The following is a 25,245-nucleotide window of genomic DNA, read 5'->3' as shown; positions in this document are numbered from 1 at the left end:
CTGTTAGCCTTCCACGGCCTGGACAGCCTTTGAAAGTTTTCACCCGTGCCGAGGCCAGGCTTGTCCAAAGAGTCAAGGCTATCCCAAGGACAACAAGAAAGGAGCTCCGGGAAGATCTCATGGCAGTGGGGACATTGGTTTCAGTCAATACCATAAGTAACGTACTCCACCGCAATGGTCTCTGTTCCAGACGAGCCCGTAAGGTACCTTTTACTTTCAAAGCGTCATGTCAAGGCTCATCTACAGTTTGCGCATGATCACTTGGAGGACTCCGAGACAGACTGGTTCAAGGTTCTCTGGTCTGATGAGACCAAGATCGAGATCTTTGGTGCCAACCACACACGTGACGTTTGGAGACTGGATGGCACTGCATACGACCCCAAGAATACCATCCCTACAGTCAAGCATGGTGGTGGCAGCATCATGCTGTGGGGCTGTTTCTCAGCCAAGGGGCCTGGCCATCTGGTCCGCATCCATGGGAAGATGGATAGCATGGCCTACCTGGAGATTTGGCCAAGAACCTCCGCTCCTCCATCAAGGATCTTAAGATGGGTCGTCATTTCATCTTCCAACAAGACAACGACCCAAAGCACACAGCCAAGAAAACCAAGGCCTGGTTCAAGAGGGAAAAAATCAAGGTGTTGCAGTGGCCTAGTCAGTCTCCTGACCTTAACCCAATTGAAAACTTGTGGAAGGAGCTCAAGATTAAAGTCCACATGAGACACCCAAAGAACCTAGATAACTTGGAGAAGATCTGCATGGAGGAGTGGGCCAAGATAACTGCAGAGACCTGTGCCGGCCTGATCAGGTCTTATAAAAGACGATTATTAGCTGTAATTGTAAACAAGGGTTATTCCACAAAATATTAAACCTAGGGGTTGAATAATAATTGACCCACACTTTTATGTTGAAAATTTATTAAAATTTAACTGAGCAACATTACTTGTTGGTTTGTAAGATTTATGCATCTGTTAATAAATCCTGCTCTTGTTTGAAGTTTGCAGGCTCTAACTTATTTGCATCTTATCAAACCTGCTAAATCTGCAGGGGGTTGAATACTACTTGTAGGCACTGTGTATATATATATATATATATATATATATATACATACACACACACATATACATACATACATATATATATATATAATTATACACACACACATGCACTCAGCTTTATATGTTATATATATATATATATATATATAAAACATAAAGCTGTGTGTGTATGTATGTATGTCCGCTAAAGGAATCCGCACCGTTGCATTTACAATCACAAAATTTTGCACAGACGCCCAATGTGACTTAAGGAACGTCATAGACTGTTTTGACGGAAAAATTTAAACCCGCGCTTTACAGTTACTCTCCAAAAAACCTGCCTCCATTAAAGTCAATGGAGCTGCGAGCTATTAGGTTATTAATAGGAACTATAATTAGTTGCTATAGAAACAAAGGACATTGTTAGTATAAGAAGCTTATGTGTGAGGTAATAAGATGTTGGTGGAGAGACGGATGGAGAGAGACAGAAAGAGACAATGAAAGAGACGGATAGAGAGAGACAGACAGTCAAAGAGACAGACTGATACAGACAGGGACACTGATACAGAGGCAGAGAGACAGTTACTATCCCGGGCAACGCCCGGGTACTACAGCTGGTGTGTTTGTGTGTATGTATAGACAGACAGACAGACAGACACATAATATGAGCCCCGCCCACTCTGTGTAACGTAAAAAAACATGTTTATAATACTCGCCTAGGGAGTGGTCCGGTCCGATGGGCGTTGCTGCTCAGTCCAGTGCTTCCTCCTTGTGCGATCAATGTCCTCCTGACTAGCCCTGTGTGAATGATGAGTCCTTCATCCACACAGAGGCCTCCATTGCAGTCCTGCGCATGCACACTTTCATCTGCTGCTGAGTATTGTAGTGTAAATGTGCGGGCGTTCTTTGACCTTTCCTCGCACCTGCGCATAACAGTACTTTGCACCTGTTAGCTGCAGACGTCTGCTGATCAAATCCGCAGACATTTCCTGGGAATAATGCAGGTTCGCTGTATGAGCCCGCATTAAAGGGCCATACACGGCTAGTGACGTATAGGTACATCATTGTTCATGAAGACCGTTAGGTACGCTAATGAACTTTGAGGCTCAGATGGGCGTACTCATTTTCGTCTCCTGTCCCTTCTTGTGGCCTTTTTTGCCATCCTCCTTTCATGATTGACGTGATGACGCCGCTGTCATCATGCACGCTGCTCGACCAAATCTCGCGTCTGTGCTGTCATTCCCTCGCCTCGCGCATGGGACGTCATGCACATTGTCGATCATAATCTCACGCATGTGCAAACACCGCACCGGCTCACGCGAGGGCGAACTGCACCTGCGCGAGCCGGGTGAATGACTGCACAGACGCGTTATTTGGCCTGAGCAGCGTGCATGATTACGGCGGTGTTATCACGTCAATCATGAAAGGAGGATGGTGAAGAAGGCCATAAGGAGGGACAGGAGACGAAAATAAGCACGCCCATCTGAGCCTCACAGGTCATTAGCATACCTAACGGTCAGGTTTAATAAAGTTATATTTGGGGTCTGCAGGTGCACCTTCATAGAATGCAGCCCAGGAGCTGCAGAAGGTGACACTTTTGGTTTCATAGCGGAAAAAACTGGTGACAGGTTCCATTTAAGTGAAGCTGGCTAAATTGTGCCCAATTAGCCATTTACCCTCCTGACGTCATGTGACTCATTAGTGAGCCAAATTCTTGCGTGTGAATGGGGAGCAGATGTGTTAAATTTAATGTATTTAGTTGTTCAGATGGTGTCAAGCGTGTATGGCATCAACCAAGGGAGGAGTACAAAGACTAGTGTCTTGCCTACAGTCAACCATGGTGGTGGGAGTGACATGGTTTGGACTTACATGAGTGCTGCCTGCGTAGAGAGCTACAGTTTATTGAGGGAACCATGAATGCCACACTGTACTGTGACATACTGCAGCAGAGCATGATCCCCCTCCCTTCAGAAAATGGGCTGCAGGGCAGTAATCAAACATAATGACCCCAAACACACCTCCAAGACTACCACTGCCTTGCTAAAGAAATGAGGGTAAAGGTGCTGGACTGGCCAAGCATGTAACCAGACTTAAACCCTATGGAGAATCTGTGGGGCATCCTTAAACAGAAAGTGGGAGTGCATGGTCTCTAACATCCACCAGTTCCATGATGTCATCATGGAGAAGGGAAGAGGATTCCCTGTGTCTCCTGTGAAGCTCTAGTGAACTTCATGCCTAAGACAGTTAAGGCAGTGCTTGAAAGTAATGGTGGCCACACAATATGTTGACACTTTGGGCACAATTTGACCATTTTCATATAGGGGTGTACTCCCTTTCTTTAACGTTCCTATGGGAGACCCAGACCATGGGTGTATAGCTACTGCCTCCGGAGGACACACAAAGTACTACACTCAAAACGTGTAGCTCCTCCCTCCTAGCATATACACCCCCTGCTAGCCAGTCCTAGCCAGTTTCAATGCTTTGTGTTTCAGGAGGTCACACACACATGCATTCTCTGATTTTGATTTTTGATTTTTCCTTCTGGATCAAAGATTTGGAAGAAAAGCGGGTCCAGCTGGACTCCCGGCATGTCCCTTCTCACCCCACTGTGTCGGCGGTGCTGTTAAGGTTGATTTTCCAAGGCTGGAGCCTTCTCATGCCGCGCTCCTTCACCATCCCATGCTGGGGCTCTGGCTTGAAGTGGGAGCCAACACGGTTCTCACTGCTTTGCAGGAGACCGGTCTCCATCCGCAGCCCTTTTTCAGGATCCTGCTGGACGGAGCTATCACCCCCCAGGGACCTGGCAACCTGCGTCTCCAAGCTAAGTATATGAGACGTTATTACCACAGAAAGTGGTCTTTCCAGGGGTCCTTTATATTTATTTATTGGGGGAGTGTGTTTTATGTTTTGTGTTAACGTTTTCGGCCGGTTCTCCAGTTTTCACTGGAGAACCGCGCCGATGGTGCCTGCACGCCGGCCGCATGTTTTACTCTAGGCCCCGGCTTCGCCTGAGGCCTAGTTTCGGTTTCCACTGTCTCTGCATGTCAGTCAGGCAGAGGGACAGTGTGGCTCCGCCCAGCGGCTGCGCAGCACAGGGAAGGGACACTCCTCACTGAGGAAGGATTCCCTCCCCTGGCTACCTCATTTGCCGCTCTCAGAGTAGGCCCCGCCCCCTCTCCTCGCTCCGGTCGCCATTTTCTCAGCGTTCTCTGTGCCTGCATAGGCACAGAGATTCCACATTGTGACAAGTGGGGGCCTGGGCTGAGGGACTAGAGGGCACAGACATGTCTGTTTAAACGATCTGGCAGCCACAACCTCCGGTTTGTGCAGCTGCTTATTTTATCTGTTTATATATGCTGGGGGCCATTCTAGACAGAGCCCCCACCTCTGCAGCATGTCTCACAGAGCGAGGCTGCAGGCTGTTTTTATTATCCACTGCAGGTAGTCTCGTACGGCTGTACCGAGCTCATAACCACTGTGGCCCCTCAGCTTGGAGGCTCATTAGTGGTCCCTCCAGCTGCTCTGGCTTCGGTGGCTGACCCCTGGTTTGGAATCCTCCAGGGGTCGGCTGTCCCGGCATCTGCTGAGCATGCAGCCCCCTTCTCAGGGCGTTTTCTGCTACAGCTCGCTCAGCAAAGCTCACAGAGGACTCTCCTTCTGGTCTCAGACCCCGTCCTCCTGACAGGGAGACGCAGGGTCCCCTGTCCTCCCCGTCCCGCAGCTCTGATTACGAGCTGACTCACTGGACGAGGAGGATGTCTCTACCAGGGGCTCGGACGCTACTTTATGTACCATTGATCCGTCCGTAGGTGACGCAGATGCTAATGATTGGATTGCGTCCATTATACTTGTACTGGACCTCCATCCGCCTGTATCAGGGGAGTATTCCCCGCTGGCAGAAAGGCATCAGTATACCTTTAACAGGACAAGGAGTGTGTTCCTTAACCACTCCAGTTTTCAGCCCACTGTGTCCAAGCCCACAGCCTGTCCTGTCAGACCCCAAAGCGGGGTTCTGCTGCCTGTTTCCCCCTCCCATCAGAGGTGGTCAAGGAGTGGGCTCATTCGCTAAGGGTGGTCCCTCCGGTGTCTAGACTTTCAGCACGGATAGTTGTATCAGTGGCTGACGGCACCTCTATAAGGATCCCACGGTACATTAATTTTGTACTGGACCTCAATCCGCCGGAGTTACCTTGCCTAGGAGAACACAATGTGTGTTCCTTAACCACTCCAGTTTTCAGGCCACTGTGACCAAGTCCAGGGTCCGCTCTGACAGTCGCTTCCCATGAAGCGTGATTCTGAGGACTGTTTTTTTCCCTGTCCACCAATGGTGGTCAAGAAGTGGGCTCATTCACCTCAGGTGGCTCAGCCTGGACCGTTATGTCAGTGGCTGATGGCTCCTCACTTAAGGTTTTGCGGTCCGCCCGGTTGTCCTTCTGGCCAAATCTGTATGGGGGCGGCAGGAGCTTCGTTCTCCTCAGCTTTACAGCAGTGCGGTTTTTTTTTTGTAGCCTTCTCTGCTTCTCTAGAGGAGATGCATTCCCTCACAGGGACTCTATGCCCGAAACGGTTGCCTGAACTTCCAGACTTCAGTCTTTTCATCCTATGCCATGTCTGCCATGCTGGACACCGCACGGCGGTGGCCTTGGCTACTTTCCTCGCTATCCGCAGGCTCCTGTGGCTTCGGAAATGGAAGGCAGATGCCTCTATAGAAGTTCCTTGCTGGGCTCCCTTTTGTGGGACCAGTCTCTTCGGAACCAACTGGATGAAATTAAGGAAGCTCTTGGCGGGGAGAGTTCTTCCTTGCCACAAACCTAAACCAGGGAACCTGTCCAGGGCAGGAATCAGTTGAGGTTTCGGTTGTTTCCGTTCCTCCATCTGATCGTTCTCTAAGCCCTCGGCCTCGTCCTCTAGCTCGGCCAAGGTTCATAGACCCAAATGGCGCTCGAAGCTGCGTCTTCAGAAGACCGCAGGAGATGCTGCCACTGAGTCAGCTTCCTCCGAGCTATCTAGCCACGCCAACAACCTCCTTGGTCGGTGGCAGGCTCTCTCCACTTGGCGACGTATGGTTTTAACACGTCTCCGTTCAGTGGGGGCGGGATTATATCTCCCATGGCTACAGGATGGAATTCTATCCACCCGCCAAACAGATTTTTTCTGTCAACTCCCCCCGGCTCCAAGGCCGCCGCCTTCTCACAGGCCGTGGCATTTCTTGCAGGCCAATGGAGTAATTGTACCAGTTCCCGACTGGGAACGGTTCTGAGATTTTTGCTTAAATCTATTCCTAGTCCCCGAAGAGGGCGGTGCCTTCCGACCTGGATCTTTAGCTTTTCAAGCATGGTCAGGTGTGGCGTTTTCACATGGAGTCTCGGTCTTGTTCCGTGTGTTTTTTTTCACCGGATCAATCAAGAACCCAAGGAGATTCCCTAGCAGCCATCGGCATCAGGAGGCCTATCTGCAGGTGTCAATCACAGTTTCACACCAGCGTTGGCTACGTTTTGCAATCGGAGTGGTCCAATTCGTGGCTCTTCCCTTGGGGTTAGCCACGGCCCCTCGAGTATTCTCATTGGGGCAGCTGTGATTAGGGTCCTGCACCTCTAGGGATTGGCAGTGATCTTTTGCCCTGGACGGTCTTCTTGTCGGGGCTTCATCCAGTGCAAACTCTTAGCAGAGTGCTTCGCTCACTCTCGCCACTCTAATCAATTCGGGTGTTTTGTCATTCTGTCCAAGTCCACTCTGACTTCGAACAATTCGAGACTCTGTCGGCACTCGTGAAGCTGCTCTTAGTCGAACAGTAGTCCCTCCGCTGGCGGTCGACGTCGTTCTATCAGACACCGAATACAGGTGCTGGTCAGATGGTGGCGTCAATGGAAGCGATTCCTTGCCCAGTTTCTCCTGCGTCCTCGGAGACTGGATGTTTTCCGCTGTACAAGCGAACTTCCTCCTTCCACGGGGTGGTGGCTTCGCCACTGACCAGGGGCTCGTTTCAGTGGTGGCTTCGGCCACTCTGTCTCAGGGACGCTCCTTCCTGGCCCCGTCCCGGGTGATCCTCACCAGGATGCTAGTCTATCCGCCTTGGGAGCAGTATATCTCCACCGTGGAGCGCAGGGCGCTTGGACTCTGTCCGAATCAGCTCTCTGGATCAATGTGCTGGAAATCAGAGCTGTATTTCCAGCTCTCTAAGCCTTTCACCATCTGTTGGCGGCTAGGCACATTCGAGTCCAGTCGGACAACGTGACAGCGTTTTCCTACATCAACTTCCAGGGCGGGACACTCAGCCGCCTGGCAATGTTGGCGGCTCAGCGCATTCTTCAGTGGACGAGGGACTCCTAGTCCACCGTATCCGCAGCCCACATCCTAGATGTGAAAACTGCGAGGCAGACTATTTCAGCTGTCCAACCGTGGTCCACGATCCTCAGGTTTTGCGGCAGACGCACTGGTTCATGTTTGGTCCCAGTTTCGTCTCTTTTACGTATTTCACCCTCTAGCTCTTGTCCAGAGTCCTGCGCAAGATCAGTAAAGAGGGCCGTCGGGTCATTCTCATACTCCAGACTGACCCAGGCAGGCTTGGTACCCTGACCTGCTCCTTCTGTCCGTTGGGTTGCCATGGCATCTTCCGGACCGTCCAGACCTTTTCTCAAAAGGTCCGTTTTTTCCGACAGAATTCTGGACTCTCAGATTGACGGCGTAGCTCTTGAGTCCTGGATCTTGACGACTTCTGGTATCCTTCCTGAAGTCATCTCCACTATGACTCGAGCTCCAAAGTGCCTTTGACCTTTTTGGCCTTGCCGACCCTCCTGTCCCTTCCACAGTCCGGTCTACAGCTAGGACTATCCCTCATTAAGGGACAGGTCTCGGCTCTGTCAGTGTGTGCCAGCGGCGTATCGTCCGGCTTGCTCCGGTGCGCTCCTTCAAGGGCGCATCTCACATAATTCCACCTTTCCGGCGACCTATGGAGCCCTGGGACCTTAATCCGGTCCTCACGGTTCCCGGAAACCCCCCTTTGCGCCTCTTAGGGAGGTTTCTTTGTTTCATCTTTCACAGAAAGTAGTCTTTCTAGTGGCCATAATTTCCCGCCAGAGAGTTTTGGCTGCACTCTCTTCGGAGTCACCCCCTTTTTAGGTCTTTTGCATCAAGACAAGGTGGTCTCCGTCCGACTCCGGACTTTTTCCCTAAGGTGGTTACTGCTTCCACCTTATCCGGGGCAATTTTCCTGCCTTCCTTTTGTCCGGCTCCTGTTCATCGCTTTGAGGAAGCGTTGCATATCCTGGATCTGGTGCGGGCGCTCCGGATCTATGTGTCTCGCACCGCCGTTATTAGGCGGTGCACCTCTCTGGTGCTGACCGCTAGTCAGCGTAGCGGTCTCTCGGCATCTAAGCCGACCCTGGTTCGTTGGCTTAGGTCGGCCATTTCCGATGCCTACAAGTGTACTCAAGTGCCTTCCCCGCCGGGGATCAGGGCACACTTGATCAGACCTGTCGGTGCCTTTTGGGCTTTCAGGCACCAGGCTACGGCTCAGTAGGTCTGTCAGACTGCAGCTCGGATTAGTCTGCATACTTTTTCGAAGCACTACCCAAGGCATGCTCATGCTTTGGCAGACGCGGGCTTGGGCAGACGCCTCTTTCAGGCGTCTGTCGCCCATTTGTGAAGTTAGATTTCGCCTGCTTCTCAGTTGTCTGTTTATTCCCACCCATGGACTGCTTTAGAACGTCCCATGGTCTGGGTCTCCCATAGGAACGTTAAAGAAAAAGAGAATTTTGTTACTTACCGTAAATTCTTTTTCTTGTAGTTCCGTCATGGGAGACCCAGCACCCTCCCTATTGCCTGTTGGCAGGTTTCTTGTTCCGTGTGTCTTCACCGGCTGTTGTTGTTGTAGACAGAGGTTCCGGTTCTTCCGGGTTTTACTCTGTCTCTTCTTGTGGGTGGATGTCCTCCTTCAGCTTTTGCACTAAACTGGCTAGGACTGGCTAGCAGGGGGTGTATATGCTAGGAGGGAGGAGCTACACGTTTTGAGTGTAGTACTTTGTGTGTCCTCCGGAGGCAGTAGCTATACACCCATGGTCTGGGTCTCCCATGACGGAACTACAAGAAAAAGAATTTACGGTAAGTAACAAAATTCTCTTTTTTGTTACCAGCGTTTGACGCGCACATATCAACAGCTGACATGTGCCTGCAAGTTACGAGTGAAATCGCTTCCACCCGCAACTTTTAACCCCTTGCATCTCGCTGCCAAAATCTGGCAGCGAGATGTATATGCGCGCGCCCATTACTTTTACTTACCGCCGCCCCCACCAGAAGTCACGTACGTGATCATGTTACTTCCGGTGGTTTCCATGGTAGCACAGGGCCATGTGATGACGCCTGTAGCTAACATGAGTCACTTTCTCTCAATGGCAGCATAGTGCCAGCACTGAGAGGAAAGCAGCATATCTGCAGATGTCTGCTCTGTAGTTGAGGTCTACAGATAGGGCAGAGCAATCGGATTGTTTATCCATATAGCCCCCTAGGGGGACTAGTAAAATAACAAAAAAAAAAAAAGTTTTAAAAGAAATTAACGTTCAACTCACCCCCCTTTCGCCCCATTGAAAATTAAAGGGTTAAAAAAATATACACACATTTGGTATCGCCGCGTTCAGAAATGTCCGATCTATCAAAATATAACATCAATTATTCTGATCGGTAAACGAGGTAGCGGCAAAAAATTCCAAACTCCAAAATTACATTTTTTGGTCGCCATAGGTTTTGCGCAAAATGCAATAACAGGCGATCAAAACGTAGCATCTGCTCAAAAATGGTTTAATTAAAAACGTCAGCTCGAGACGCAAAAAATAAGCAGTCACTGAGCCATAGATCCTGAAAAATGAAAACACTATGGGTTTCGGAAAATGGCACAAAATGTGCGCCCTTTTTTTGGGCAAACTTGTGATTTTTTTAAACCCCTTAGATACAAGTAAACCTATACATGTTTGGTGTCAACAAACTCGCACCGACCTGAGACATCACACTCACACATCAGTTTTACCATATAGTGAACATGGTGAATTAAATTTCACAAAAACTATTGTGCGATCACACTTATTTTGCAGTTTTTCCACACTTTTTTTTTATTTTTTTGCTGGTTTCCAGTACACTATATGGTAAAACTTATGGTTTCATTTAAAAGTACAACTTGTCCCGCAAAAAACAAGCCCTCGCATGACCATATTGACTGAAAAATAAAAAAAGTTACGGCTCTCAGAAGAAGAGGAGCAAAAAAACCAAACAGGAAAACGCCCGGGGGCTGAAGGGGTTAATGTCTCTGTGTTGAATTATTTAGAGGGCACCAAATTTACACAGTTATATGACCTGGACACTAAAGGGGCATTATAAATTTGTTGTGGAAGAATGGGGGAATTATAAATGCCTATGCCTCATTTCATTATCTCTATTGGGGGCACAAGTGTGGGTATTACTGTTTATGGGGCGGCACGGTGGCTCAGTGGTTAGCACTGCAGTCTTGCAGCGCTGGGGTCCTGGGTTCAAATCCCACCAAGGACACCATCTGCAAAGAGTTTGTATGTTCTCCCCGTGTTTGCGTGGGTTTCCTCCGGGTTCTCCGGTTTCCTCCCACACTCCAAAAACATACAGATAGGGACTCTAGATTGTGAGCCCCAATGGGGACAGTATTGCCAATGTATGTAAAGCGCTGTGGAATTAATAGCGCTATATAAATGAATAAAATTATTATTAATTATTATTATGGGGCACAAAGGTGGGTATGATTACTCTGCATTAACAGAAGTACTATTACTGTGGGTTGTCTTTAAAGGGCCATTATTGCATATTCTCCCCAAAATTGCTAGTAAAATATGTGGCACGATCTCTTATAGGACCATTAACAGAAATGCTTACTGTTACATTTCATAAGGCAAATCATTTTGGCTAAACTTGTCTGCTGTGATATTGTATCCGTATATTTTATAAAGAGATGTTTTCCCCCCTGTTGTAGCCACTATGGAGGAGAGGTTGAAGATTTATGAGGACAGTTGGATTAAATATCCCAGAGGTTTGGTGCCACGACGATTGCCTTTAAACTTCTTAACAGGTGACAAAGGGCTTTTTTTTTTCTCTTTTCTCTTTAATTTTATTTTTTTGCTGTTTTGATGTTTTGAAATGATACCTATTTTTTATTATTAATATTTCATTCAGGTGAAAAATTCAGAGTGTGTCTGGATAAGTATTTGAGAATGAACTTCAGTAAAGGATGTCCCCCAGTTTTTAATACTTTGCGATCACTGTACGGTGACAAAGAGAAGGTAAATATAATTTTCAATTTATTTGGATTTTAATGAAAAGCAAAATGTAATTAATCTTGAAGAATTGATTGTGCACCATATTTCTACCACCATACATACAACATACAACATCCTAGCTGACAAATAAAGGTGTGTATAGAATCAGAATGATAGCATTGGCTTTAGGTTATATAGGAAAATCCTGATGATTGCTGCGCTTTAACGTCACTGTGAAATGGCAGTGGTATGTGCAGGTAGCACTCCCTGTGCGCTGCCTTATATCATTCAATTTTAGATTGCTTCCTGAACTTGCCATCCACTGTCGGAAAAGAAAATTCAGCTCAACCTCGACTTGCTGAGACAACACGGACTGGATGTTTCATGTGACACTGCCCATTATATTTTATGGAGAGGAGAGGGGAGATAAGAGGAAATGCGCGGAAAGAGAGAGTAACATCCAGCTTTCTAACAAGTGTTTTCCTAATATCCAGACAGCTCAGCTCTACAACATCCTACATTTTGCTTCTAATCGTCTGTGTGCGCTAAAAAGTGAATGAAGAGCAGAAATCTGTGTGTTTTTAAAGGGAACCTGTCAGCTGATATATAATGCCTGATTTATAGGCCGCATGTATCCGGCATTGCCTATATGAGCTCAGCCAGGTATGTTTGACTCTGAAACACTTCTGCGTTACAAAGAAACAATAGTTTAAAGCCACCGGTGACGGAGCTGTAGTATTTCTTCGGCGCTCTATTGGGAGACCCAGACGATTGGGTGTATAGCACTGCCTCCGGAGGCCACACAAAGCAATTACACTAAAAAGTGTAAGGCCCCTCCCCTTCTGGCTATACACCCCCAGTGGGATCACTGGCTCACCAGTTTTCTGCTTTGTGCGAAGGAGGTCAGACATCCACGCATAGCTCCACTGTTTGTAGTCAGCAATAGCTGCTGGCTATATCGGATGGAAGAAAAGAGGGCCCATATGGGGCCCCCAGCATGCTCCCTTCTCACCCGCGGTGGTGCTTGTAAGGTTGAGGTACCTATTGCTGGTACAGAGGCTGGAGCCCACATGCTGTTTTCCTTCCACATCCCCTGGAGGGCTCTGTGGAAGTGGGATCTTGCCGGCCCCCAAGCCCTGGGGCCGGGCTCCATCCACAGACCCAGAGAACCTGCTGGATTTGGAGCGGGAGTGCCGTTCAGGGACAAGGCCCTGCAACTTTCAGGTACTCTGTGTCCCCGGCAGGCACGGACACTCTCAAGGCTTGCTGAGCGTTATAGTGCGCCGGGGACAGTAGCGCTGTGCGCTGGGGTTAGGTCACTGCAGCTTTGCTGAGTGACGTTACATGTTGGGAACTACTGCGCCGACCGCTCCTGGAGCGGCGGCGCAGCTGCGACTTGTAGTGCGCCGGGGACTTTGCGCCGACCGCGCTTTTACGGCGGCGGCGCTTCTAACTTTAGCCCCCGGCTTCTGCGGCCTAGCGCCGCTTCGTTCCCGCCCCCACCCTGTCAATCAGGGTAGGGGAGAGACGCTGCTCAATTGACAGCGCCGAGGGCTGGAGCTTTATTTACATGCTCCAGCCCTCTCGCTAGGCACAGGGGGAAGCAGACTTCCCGCTCTTCGTCGGTGTACGCCCAGGGCCCGCCCCCCGTCTCCACAAGGACGCCGGCAGCCATTACACATGCGGTCTGGCTGGGGAAAGGCAGCAGGCTCTGGGAGACCCAGACTAGAGGGATTTCTGGCGACCACACACCGCTCCTAAGCGGGCGGTAAGCAGCACAGTAGTGCTGGCCCCTCTAGTGCCTCAGTGTTATATTAGTGTACTTTTTTCTTGGTACCATATATATATATATATTTATATAGTGCACTGTAAGGTCGCTTCTTGGCTGGACACCCTGTACTGCTCTGAGGAGGCAGCAACATGTCATCCGCAAAACGCAAGGCTGCCAAGGCACGGGCTGTGTACACTGTTTGTACTGCATGTGGGGCTGATCTACCGGCAGGCTCCAATGACTCACATTGTGTGCAATGTTCAGTCCCAGTGGCACTTCGTCAGCCAGAGCCTATTGTGGTGGTAGCCCAGGCAGAGACGCCTGTGAACCCTGCCCCGGTGACGGGGACAGACTTTGCAGTGTTTGCTGATAAAATGTCTGTGACTATGACAAAAATCCTGGAGACCTTGCAGGCCAGGCCAGTTCCTCAGACCATGGACACTGCTGTGTCTATGCTCTCCGGTCCCCCTCAGTTGGAACTAATCCGTACTTCAAGGGGGTCTCAAGCATCACAAGCTGAAGTCTCTGACTCAGATGACAGTCCCAGGCAGCCTAAGCGAGCTCGCTGGGAAAGACCCTCGACGTCATCACACTGCTCAGGGTCTCAGCGAGAAGAGTCTCTCTGTGATGAGACTGAGGACGGTGATCAGGATTCTAATCCTGAGGCCCCTCTCAATCTGGATGCCCCTGATGGTGATGCCATGGTTAATGACCTTATATCGGCGATTAATAGACTGTTGGATATTTCTCCACCAGCTCCTTCAGCAGAGGAGGCAGCTGCACAGCAGGAGAAGTTCCATTTCCTGTATCCCAAGCGTAAATTAAGTGCTTTTTTGGACCACTCTGACTTCAGAGAATCAATCCAGAAGCACGACGCTCATCCAGACAAGCGTTTCTCTAAACGTTCTAAGGATACCCGTTATCCTTTTCCCTCTGAAGTGGCCAAACGCTGGACCCAGTGTCCAAAGGTGGATCCCCCAATTTCCAAGCTTGCGGCTAGATCTATAGTCGCAGTAGAGGATGGCGCTTCACTTAAAGATGCCAACGACAGACAGATGGACCTTTGGTTGAAATCTGTCTATGAAGCTATCGGCGCGTCGTTTGCTCCAGCATTCGCGGCCGTGTGGGCACTCCAAGCTATTTCAGCTGGTCTGGCACAGGTGGATGCTATCATGCATCCAGCAGTACCGCAGGTGGCGTCCCTAACTTCGCAAATGTCTGCGTTTGCGACCTATGCTATCAATGCTGTCCTAGAATCTACGAGCCGTACCTCTATGGCGGCCGCCAATTCTGTGGTTTTGCGCAGAGCCTTATGGTTAAAGGACTGGAAAGCAGATGCTGGTTCCAAAAAATGCTTAACCAGCTTGCCATTATCTAGAGACAGACTGTTTGGTGAGCCATTGGCTGAAATCATAAAACAGTCCAAGGGTAAGGACTCTTCCTTGCCACAGCCCAGAGCAAGTAAACCTCAACAGAAAAAGTGGCAGTCGAGGTTTCGGTCCTTTCGAGGCTCGGGCAAGGCCCACTTCTCCTCGTCCAAAACGACTCAGAAAGGACAAGGGAGCTCAGATTCCTGGCGGGCTCACTCACGCCCCAGGAAAGCAAATGGAGGAACCGCTTCCAAGGCGGCTACCTCATGACTTTCGGCCTCCTCCCTCCGCATCCTCGGTCGGTGGCAGGCTCTCCCGCTTTTGCGACATTTGGCTGTCACAGGTCAAAGACCGGTGGGTAACAGACATTTTGTCTCGCGGGTACAGAATCGAGTTCAGTTCTCGGCCTCCACTTCGGTTCTTCAGAACCTCCCCACACCCCAACCGAGCAGATGCCCTGCTGCAGGCGGTGGACTCTCTAAGAGCAGAAGGAGTCGTGATCCCTGTCCCCCCTCAGGAACGGGGGCGAGGATTTTACTCCAATCTCTTTGTGGTTCCAAAAAAGGACGGCTCCTTCCGTCCTGTTCTGGACCTAAAACTGCTCAACAAGCATGTGAACGCCAGGCGGTTCCGGATGGAATCCCTCCGCTCAGTCATTGCCTCAATGTCCCAAGGAGATTTCCTAGCATCAATAGACATCAAAGATGCTTATCTCCACGTGCCGATTGCTACGGAGCACCAACGCTTTCTACGCTTCGTGATAGGAGACGACCATCTTCAGTTCGTGGCTCTGCCATTTGGTCTGGCGACAGCCCCTCGGGTGTTCACCAAGATCATGGCAGCAGTGGTAGCAGTCTTGCACTCTCACGGACACTCTGTGATCCCTTACTTGGACGATCTACTGGTCAAGGCACCCTCTCAGGAGGCATGCCAACTCAGCCTGAATTTTGCACTGGAGACTCTCCAGGCGTTCGGGTGGATCATCAACTTCCCAAAGTCAAATCTGTCACCGACCCAATCACTAACGTATCTTGGCATGGAGTTTCATACTCTCTCAGCGATAGTGAAGCTTCCGCTGGACAAGCAGCGGTCTCTACAGACTGGGGTGCAGGCTCTCCTTCAAAGTCAGTCGCACTCCTTAAGACGCCTCATGCACTTCCTCGGGAAGATGGTGGCGGCAATAGAGGCGGTTCCGTTTGCGCAGTTTCAATCTGCGTCCACTTCAATGGGACATTCTCCGCCAATGGGACGGGAAGTCAACATCCCTGGACAGGAAAGTCTCCCTTTCCCAGACGGCCAAGGACTCTCTGCAGTGGTGGCTCCTTTCCACCTCATTATCACAGGGAAGATCCTTCCTACCACCGTCCTGGGCGGTGGTCACGACAGACGCGAGTCTGTCAGGGTGGGGAGCAGTGTTTCTCCACCACAGGGCTCAGGGTACGTGGACTCAGCAGGAGTCCATCCTTCAGATCAATGTTCTGGAAATCAGAGCAGTGTTTCTTGCCCTACTAGCCTTCCAGCAGTGGCTGGAAGGGAAGCAGATCCGAATTCAATCGGACAACTCCACAGCGGTGGCATACATCAATCACCAAGGGGGGACACGCAGTCGGCAAGCCTTCCAGGAAGTCCGGCGCATTATGATGTGGGTGGAAGCCACGGCCTCCACCATATCCGCAGTTCACATCCCCGGCGTAGAAAACTGGGAAGCAGACTTCCTCAGTCGCCAGGGCATGGACGCAGGGGAATGGTCCCTTCACCCGGACGTGTTTCAGGAAATCTGTCGCCGATGGGGAAGGCCGGACGTCGACCTAATGGCGTCCCGGCACAACAACAAGGTCCCAACCTTCATGGCACGGTCTCGCGATCAAAGAGCTCTAGCAGCAGACGCCCTAGTGCAAGATTGGTCGCAGTTCCGGCTCCCTTATGTGTTTCCACCTCTGGCACTCTTGCCCAGAGTGCTACGCAAGATCAGATCCGACTGCAGCCGCGTCATACTCGTTGCTCCAGACTGGCCGAGGAGGGCGTGGTATCCGGATCTGTGGCATCTCACGGTCGGCCAACCGTGGGCACTACCAGACCGACCAGACTTACTGTCCCAAGGGCCGTTTTTCCATCGGAATTCTGCGGCCCTGAACCTGACTGTGTGGCCATTGAGTCCTGGATCCTAGCGTCTTCAGGCTTATCCCAAGGGGTCGTTGCCACCATGAGACAGGCTAGGAAGCCCACGTCTGCTAAGATCTACCACAGAACGTGGAGGATATTCTTATCCTGGTGCTCTGCTCAGGGAGTGTCTCCCTGGCCATTTGCATTACCTACCCTTCTTTCTTTCCTGCAATCTGGGTTAGAAAAAGGTTTGTCGCTCGGCTCCCTTAAAGGACAAGTCTCGGCGCTATCCGTCTTTTTTCAGAGGCGTTTGGCACGCCTTCCTAAGGTGCGCACGTTCCTGCAGGGGGTTTGCCATATTGTACCCCCGTACAAGCGGCCGTTGGATCCATGGGATCTGAACAGGGTACTAGTTGCCCTCCAGAAGCCGCCCTTCGAGCCTCTGAGGGAGGTTTCACTCTCTAGACTATCACAGAAAGTGACTTTTCTAGTAGCGATCACATCTCTTAGGAGAGTGTCTGAGCTAGCAGCGCTGTCTTCCAAGGCTCCCTTCCTGGTCTTCCACCAGGACAAGGTAGTGCTGCGCCCCATTCAGGAGTTTCTCCCGAAGGTGGTATCCTCTTTTCATCTTAATCAGGATATCTCTTTGCCTTCGTTTTGTCCTCATGCAGTTCATCGGTATGAGAAGGATTTACATTTGTTAGATCTGGTGAGAGCACTCAGAATCTACATTTCCCGCACGGCGCCCCTGCGCCGTTCGGATGCACTCTTTGTCCTTGTCGCTGGTAAGCGCAAAGGGTCGCAGGCTTCTAAGGCCACCCTGGCTCGATGGATCAAAGAACCAATTCTTGAAGCCTACCGTTCTGCTGGGCTTCCGGTTCCATCAGGGCTGAAGGCCCATTCTACCAGAGCCGTGGGTGCGTCCTGGGCATTGCGACACCAGGCTACGGCTCAACAGGTGTGCCAGGCAGCTACCTGGTCGAGTCTGCACACTTTCACCAAACATTATCAGGTGCATACCTATGCTTCGGCGGACGCCAGCCTAGGTAGAAGAGTCCTGCAGGCGGCAGTTGCCTCCCCGTACGGGAGGGCTGTCTTGCAGCTCTAACATGAGGTATTTCTTTACCCACCCAGGGACAGCTTTTGGACGTCCCAATCGTCTGGGTCTCCCAATAGAGCGCCGAAGAAGAAGGGAATTTTGTTACTTACCGTAAATTCCTTGTCTTCTAGCTCTTATTGGGAGACCCAGCACCCGCCCTGTTGTCCTTCGGGATTTTTGGTTTGTTTGCGGGTACACATGTTGTTCATGTTGAACGGTTTTCAGTTCTCCGATGTTACTCGGAGTGAATTTGTTTAAACCAGTTATTGGCTTTCCTCCTTCTTGCTTTTGCACTAAAACTGGTGAGCCAGTGATCCCACTGGGGGTGTATAGCCAGAAGGGGAGGGGCCTTACACTTTTTAGTGTAATTGCTTTGTGTGGCCTCCGGAGGCAGTGCTATACACCCAATCGTCTGGGTCTCCCAATAAGAGCTAGAAGAAAAGGAATTTACGGTAAGTAACAAAATTCCCTTCTTTCCTGCTCACTGTCTTTAAGTGACTACTTTCTCCCTGCGTGCATGTATAGGGAGAGACCTTTCACTCCAGGGAAGTAGGGGAGAAGCCACGAGGAAACCGGCTTTTATCGTATGTTGTTCTCTGAAATGCTGCAGTGGTTCAGAGTCACACACATGGGGGAAATCATACAGCCAGCGTCTAATGCATGCTGCTCATCAATCAGGTTCCCTTTAATGTGTATGGCAAAGACCACTGCAGTGAGTCTCCCTCCCCCAACTCAGAGTGGATTGCACATTGTGCGTCAGTCAGAAGTCTGTGTGTCCCGATTGGCGCACAGACTGTCTGCAGGTCTCCTGACTTGAAATTCACAGCTCCATTTTATATTTTGGACCAGAAATATTTGGACAGTAACAAAAGTTTTGGCATTTTAGCTGTTTACCAAAAATATATAAAAGTGTAGTTAAATATGGGCTCAATGTGCAGACCCTCAGCTTTAATTTGAGGTTTTTCCCATACTGATTGGCGTAAGGGTTACATCTCTCTAATATGTAGCTGCCTCTTTGTCAAGGGACAAAAAAAATAAATGGACAGATATCTGTTTTGAGCCCTCGTCTGTGCTCCCACAATGTGATTGCGGGACATCTTTAAGTTGTCATGACAGCCAGAGGTCAGCTGATGACCCCTGTGTCTGTCTCACCATACTCCTGTGAAAGCCAGTCCGTAGCTGGCGTTCATAGGAGACTGTGAATTCTGCTGTATACAACAGATGATCATACTATTCCAGGTTCAAGACCCTAAGGGGTCTATCAAATGCACTGAAAGGTAGAAATCTATATAATATGCATGTATGTATATTGTCCTTGTGCCCTTCTTCAGTCTTGCACTTATCTTGTAATTCTTTTATATTGTTCCTTAGGTGGAGATTATTGAAGATCTTGTAGTGGGTTATGATACATCATTAAAAAGTTGCCGGTTGTTTAACATGAATGGTTTGTATGCTTTATGTAACGTCTTTCATATGTATGTGTGCAATCTCCAGGGGACCAGCATCCTGATCTGTCAGCCTGCTCCTCTTATCTCACTTTTTTCCATTAATTTTAGTTTAATTCTAAGTGTATACAATGTGATTTGAGCACATTGAATGAGCCCATGTATGCAGCAACACACCCATGTGGTCATAGTCCAGTGAAATTGCCGCAACCTTGTAAGATTGTATTATCATATACTTGTAGCTGTCACTTCCGCCTGTGTGATGAGTAGAGGGATGATGTGCAGTGAGGTGAGGAGGATCGGTAAACTTCCACCGGCCTGTCCTGTATGGCATTAGATGACTCCCTTCCAAGTTAGGCTAAGTTCACACTTCCGTTGCTTTGCATCAGTCACATGCGTCGCTTGACGCATGTGACTGATGCGCTGTACAACGGATGACAAAGAACAGAATTCTTTGTCGGATTCCGTTGTGTTCGGGGGGCGGAGTTCGGGGTGGGTGGAGCCGAGCGGGGCCGTGGCATTGAGTACGTCAGTGCCACGGGGACTGCAGGACAGGTGAGTGTGTGTGTGTATACATGCTGAGTGCGGGAGGGGGCGGAGCTGAGCGGTGAAGTGTCTGGCTCCGTGCACAGCCAGGGTAAATATCTGGTAAAAGCAAAGTACTTTTTGCTTGGTTACCCGATATTTATCTTGGTTACCAGCATACACCGCTCAGCGCTGGTTCCCTGCACCCGTAACCAGTGTAAATACCGGGTAACTAACCAAAGCGCGTTGCTTAGTAACCCGATGTTTATCCTGGTTACCTGTGCGGGGAGCCAGAGAACGCATGCGCAGCGAAATCCAACGGATTCCACTGCACAAAAAACGTTACATGCTGCGTTGCTCCCGCCCGGCGGTCAGTCAAAAAACGACTGGCCGCGACACAGCGGATGCAACGCAGCATCATCAGTCACAATTCGTCGCCAATAGAAGTCTATGGGGAAAAACTGGAATCCTGCAAAATATTTTGCAGGATACCGTAATTCCTCAAGGCGACGGATTGTGACTGATACAAAACAACGAAGTGTGAACTTAGCCTTAGGAACCTTTTATCATGTAAAGACCTCCTGTCTTACTCCCACAGGATACATCATTCTTTACTCCAGAATTCTTGCATATTGTAAAACACCTTCAAATGTTGTATAATTGTGTGCACAAGACACCAGGTTCAGGCAGATCTGCCAAAATTTGCGGATATGGGGAGAGGTTGGGGCACGGAAACACCCACCCGACAAATTTATTCAAAGCGTCAGCGTTTCTTACATCAGAAATGTTACTCCGGTCACTGACTAGAATAACATTCCCGGCAAGGTGCACGCCACAAATATGTGCCTGATTTTTTAAGTAGGACAGCCCACCTAATGAATTAGTCATGTCTTATTCCAGAACACTTAACATTAAAATTGGCAATGCGAAACGCCAGTCCTAATGAGTCAGGGCCGATGTGTTTTCATACCAGTACAAACTCCCTGCCGTTCCTTACATAGCTCTGATGACAGACAAATTATCTGGGTCTCAAAAGGCAGAAAGGAAAAAAAAAAATAACATTTAGTAAAGAAAACTGGGTATTTCGCAAAAGCTAACAAAATGCCTAATTTTTTAGTTAAGATGTCACCAAAGAAATGACGCACCCAGATTAAAATAATAGAATATAACAAATTCTTATCCAACTGGTTAAAACTTCCTTGACCTAGTGTCTCAAACTAGTGGCATATAGAAATGTTAGTCTTTATTATTAAGGATGAAGGTGGGAGACACGAGATGTGTCCTGTAAGAATTTACTATTTGCAGCATTCCTCAAGATGGAACATTTCAGCTTTACTTTGGGTCTGCATCTGGATCTCAAATACAATAAGGGCATAGATCAACACCTGTATTTGCTTTTCAGTAACTTTTTGACATTGATAAAATATCTGATATTTCTGGACTAATCGGCCGGCCCTGGTCATGTCATCCTCTCATGCTAACATACATGCGCAAGATTAATTGGATGTCTTATCTGTGATGATGACACACCACAAATTGCTAATGGTTTTTCTATTGAAAACTGTCTCTTAAAAATATGTTTTAGGAGACGAGGAAGCACTTCCCTGGAAAAAGTAATTTGCAGGCGTTAACATCAGAAACGGGGTTAGGGTCGATTCATTGAGACTGAGGTTGCACATGCCTTTCTTAATGAAGAGCTCACTTGAGTAAAATGCTCCATATTCATTACAGGGAACCTGTCACATACAATATGCGTTCTGACCTATCAGGAGACGCATGTGTGCCCTAATTACACCTTCCTACCCATCCCTGTGTTGTAAAATTGTGTAATATGAAAGTACCGTATTTTTCGGACCATAAGACGCACTTTCCCCCCCCAAATGTTGGGGGAAAGTTGGGGGTGCGTCTTATAGTCTGACTGTGGCTGCGGGGAATGTGGGTGCTGCGGTGGAGCGAGTCATCGGGGGCACGAGCAGGCTGTAGCAGCCTGCCGTGACCACGTGGGCCCGCTCATTTAATATGCACGCCCATCTCTCAGCGATTAAGTCGGCGCTGACAGGTGGGCGGGGTGATAGGGAATAAACAGCCGGCCCGCATGATCACCCCTGGCAACTGCAGCCTGGAGTGATCATGTGTGGCTGTATTCACTGCCCCCCGAACATCATCATCAGTGCGGGGGGCAGTGAATCAGTACACATTACTCACCGTTCCCCTGCAGCACCGCGGTCTCCTGTCTGTGCCGGTCAGCTGATTTGTGACTAGCGACGCGCACAGCGATGACGTCATCGCTGTGCGCACGTGTCCACACGCAGCCGCCGGCACAGACCACCGGAGGACATCGCGATGCCGCAGGAGGACGGCTGCATTCAGCGTCGCTGCCGCTGACATAGACGGTAAGAGGAGCGGTGCTGCAGGGAGTGAGGTGAGGTGAGTATGAACGTTTATTTTTTTCATGTGCCACAGGATGCAGCCATACACCAGGATGGTGGGGGTATAAGATCAGGATAGGGGTTTATTATGAGCAGCATGGGGAGTATATGAGCAGGATGAGGGTATATAGCAGCATGGGGAGTATATGAGCAGGATGAGGGTATATAGCAGCATGGGGAGTATATGAGCAGGATGAGGGTATATAGCAGGCTGGGGAGTATATGAGCAGGCTGGGGAGTATATGACCAGGACATTACCCCATAATAGTGTCAGCAGCAGATCCTCGCCCCATATGTGTGTCATGACCACATTTTCTGCTTAAAATTTTATTTCTTCGGCGCTCTATTGGGAGACCCAGACGATTGGGTGTATAGCACTGCCTCCGGAGGCCACACAAAGCAATTACACTAAAAAGTGTAAGGCCCCTCCCCTTCTGGCTATACATCCCCAGTGGGATCACTGGCTCACCAGTTTTCTGCTTTGTGCGAAGGAGGTCAGACATCCACGCATAGCTCCACTGTTTGTAGTCAGCAGTAGCTGCTGGCTATATCGGATGGAAGAAAAGAGGGCCCATATGGGGCCCCCAGCATGCTCCCTTCTCACCCGCGGTGGTGCTTGTAAGGTTGAGGTACCTATTGCTGGTACAGAGGCTGGAGCCCACATGCTGTTTTCCTTCCACATCCCCTGGAGGGCTCTGTGGAAGTGGGATCTTGCCGGCCCCCAAGCCCTGGGGCCGGGCTCCATCCACAGACCCAGAGAACCTGCTGGATTTGGAGCGGGAGTGCCGTTCAGGGACAAGGCCCTGCAACTTTCAGGTACTCTGTGTCCCCGGCAGGCACGGACACTCTCAAGGCTTGCTGAGCGTTATAGTGCGCCGGGGACAGTAGCGCTGTGCGCTAGGGTTAGGTCACTGCAGCTCTGCTGAGTGACGTTACATGTTGGGAACTACTGCGCCGACCGCTCCTGGAGCGGCGGCGCAGCTGCGACTTGTAGTGCGCCGGGGACTTTGCGCCGACCGCGCTTTTACGGCGGCGCTTCTAACTTTAGCCCCCGGCTTCTGCGGCCTAGCGCCGCTTCGTTCCCGCCCCCACCCTGTCAATCAGGGTAGGGGAGAGACGCTGCTCAATTGACAGCGCTGAGGGCTGGAGCTTTATTTACATGCTCCAGCCCTCTCACTAGGCACAGGGGGAAGCAGACTTCCCGCTCTTCGTCGGTGTACGCCCAGGGCCCGCCCCCCCTCTCCACAAGGACGCCGGCAGCCATTACACATGCGGTCTGGCTGGGGAAAGGCAGCAGGCTCTCGGAGACCCAGACTAGAGGGATTTCTGGCGACCACACACCGCTCCTAAGCGGGCGGTAAGCAGCACAGTAGTGCTGGCCCCTCTAGTGCCTCAGTGTTATATTAGTGTACTTTTTTCTTGGTACCATATATATATATATATATATTTATATAGTGCACTGTAAGGTCGCTTCTTGGCTGGACACCCTGTACTGCTCTGAGGAGGCAGCAACATGTCATCCGCAAAACGCAAGGCTGCCAAGGCACGGGCTGTGTACACTGTTTGTACTGCATGTGGGGCTGATCTACCGGCAGGCTCCAATGACTCACATTGTGTGCAATGTTCAGTCCCAGTGGCACTTCGTCAGCCAGAGCCTATTGTGGTGGTAGCCCAGGCAGAGACGCCTGTGAACCCTGCCCCGGTGACGGGGACAGACTTTGCAGTGTTTGCTGATAAAATGTCTGTGACTATGACAAAAATCCTGGAGACCTTGCAGGCCAGGCCAGTTCCTCAGACCATGGACACTGCTGTGTCTATGCTCTCCGGTCCCCCTCAGTTGGAACTAATCCGTACTTCAAGGGGGTCTCAAGCATCACAAGCTGAAGTCTCTGACTCAGATGACAGTCCCAGGCAGCCTAAGCGAGCTCGCTGGGAAAGACCCTCGACGTCATCACACTGCTCAGGGTCTCAGCGAGAAGAGTCTCTCTGTGATGAGACTGAGGACGGTGATCAGGATTCTAATCCTGAGGCCCCTCTCAATCTGGATGCCCCTGATGGTGATGCCATGGTTAATGACCTTATATCGGCGATTAATAGACTGTTGGATATTTCTCCACCAGCTCCTTCAGCAGAGGAGGCAGCTGCACAGCAGGAGAAGTTCCATTTCCTGTATCCCAAGCGTAAATTAAGTGCTTTTTTGGACCACTCTGACTTCAGAGAATCAATCCAGAAGCACGACGCTCATCCAGACAAGCGTTTCTCTAAACGTTCTAAGGATACCCGTTATCCTTTTCCCTCTGAAGTGGCCAAACGCTGGACCCAGTGTCCAAAGGTGGATCCCCCAATTTCCAAGCTTGCGGCTAGATCTATAGTCGCAGTAGAGGATGGCGCTTCACTTAAAGATGCCAACGACAGACAGATGGACCTTTGGTTGAAATCTGTCTATGAAGCTATCGGCGCGTCGTTTGCTCCAGCATTCGCGGCCGTGTGGGCACTCCAAGCTATTTCAGCTGGTCTGGCACAGGTGGATGCTATCATGCATCCAGCAGTACCGCAGGTGGCGTCCCTAACTTCGCAAATGTCTGCGTTTGCGACCTATGCTATCAATGCTGTCCTAGAATCTACGAGCCGTACCTCTATGGCGGCCGCCAATTCTGTGGTTTTGCGCAGAGCCTTATGGTTAAAGGACTGGAAAGCAGATGCTGGTTCCAAAAAATGCTTAACCAGCTTGCCATTATCTAGAGACAGACTGTTTGGTGAGCCATTGGCTGAAATCATAAAACAGTCCAAGGGTAAGGACTCTTCCTTGCCACAGCCCAGAGCAAGTAAACCTCAACAGAAAAAGTGGCAGTCGAGGTTTCGGTCCTTTCGAGGCTCGGGCAAGGCCCACTTCTCCTCGTCCAAAACGACTCAGAAAGGACAAGGGAGCTCAGATTCCTGGCGGGCTCACTCACGCCCCAGGAAAGCAAATGGAGGAACCGCTTCCAAGGCGGCTACCTCATGACTTTCGGCCTCCTCCCTCCGCATCCTCGGTCGGTGGCAGGCTCTCCCGCTTTTGCGACATTTGGCTGTCACAGGTCAAAGACCGGTGGGTAACAGACATTTTGTCTCGCGGGTACAGAATCGAGTTCAGTTCTCGGCCTCCACTTCGGTTCTTCAGAACCTCCCCACACCCCAACCGAGCAGATGCCCTGCTGC

General features: G+C 50.1%; 1 protein-coding gene across 1 annotated transcript in view; it reads left to right on the top strand.

Moving 5' to 3' along the window:
• NAA15 (N-alpha-acetyltransferase 15, NatA auxiliary subunit) overlaps positions 1-25,245 on the top strand; it is a 122,128-nt gene that overhangs the window by 57,362 nt on the left and 39,521 nt on the right. The window contains exons 8-10 of the mRNA XM_075348528.1: positions 11,023-11,118; positions 11,223-11,329; positions 19,020-19,092. Of these exons, the coding sequence (XP_075204643.1) occupies positions 11,023-11,118; positions 11,223-11,329; positions 19,020-19,092 (276 nt within the window). The remainder of the gene's footprint in view (positions 1-11,022; positions 11,119-11,222; positions 11,330-19,019; positions 19,093-25,245) is intronic.

Source organism: Anomaloglossus baeobatrachus, chromosome 1, assembly GCF_048569485.1.
Source record: "Anomaloglossus baeobatrachus isolate aAnoBae1 chromosome 1, aAnoBae1.hap1, whole genome shotgun sequence".
NCBI classification, from domain to species: domain Eukaryota; kingdom Metazoa; phylum Chordata; class Amphibia; order Anura; family Aromobatidae; genus Anomaloglossus; species Anomaloglossus baeobatrachus.
This window is presented reverse-complemented; position numbering and strand designations above follow the sequence as displayed.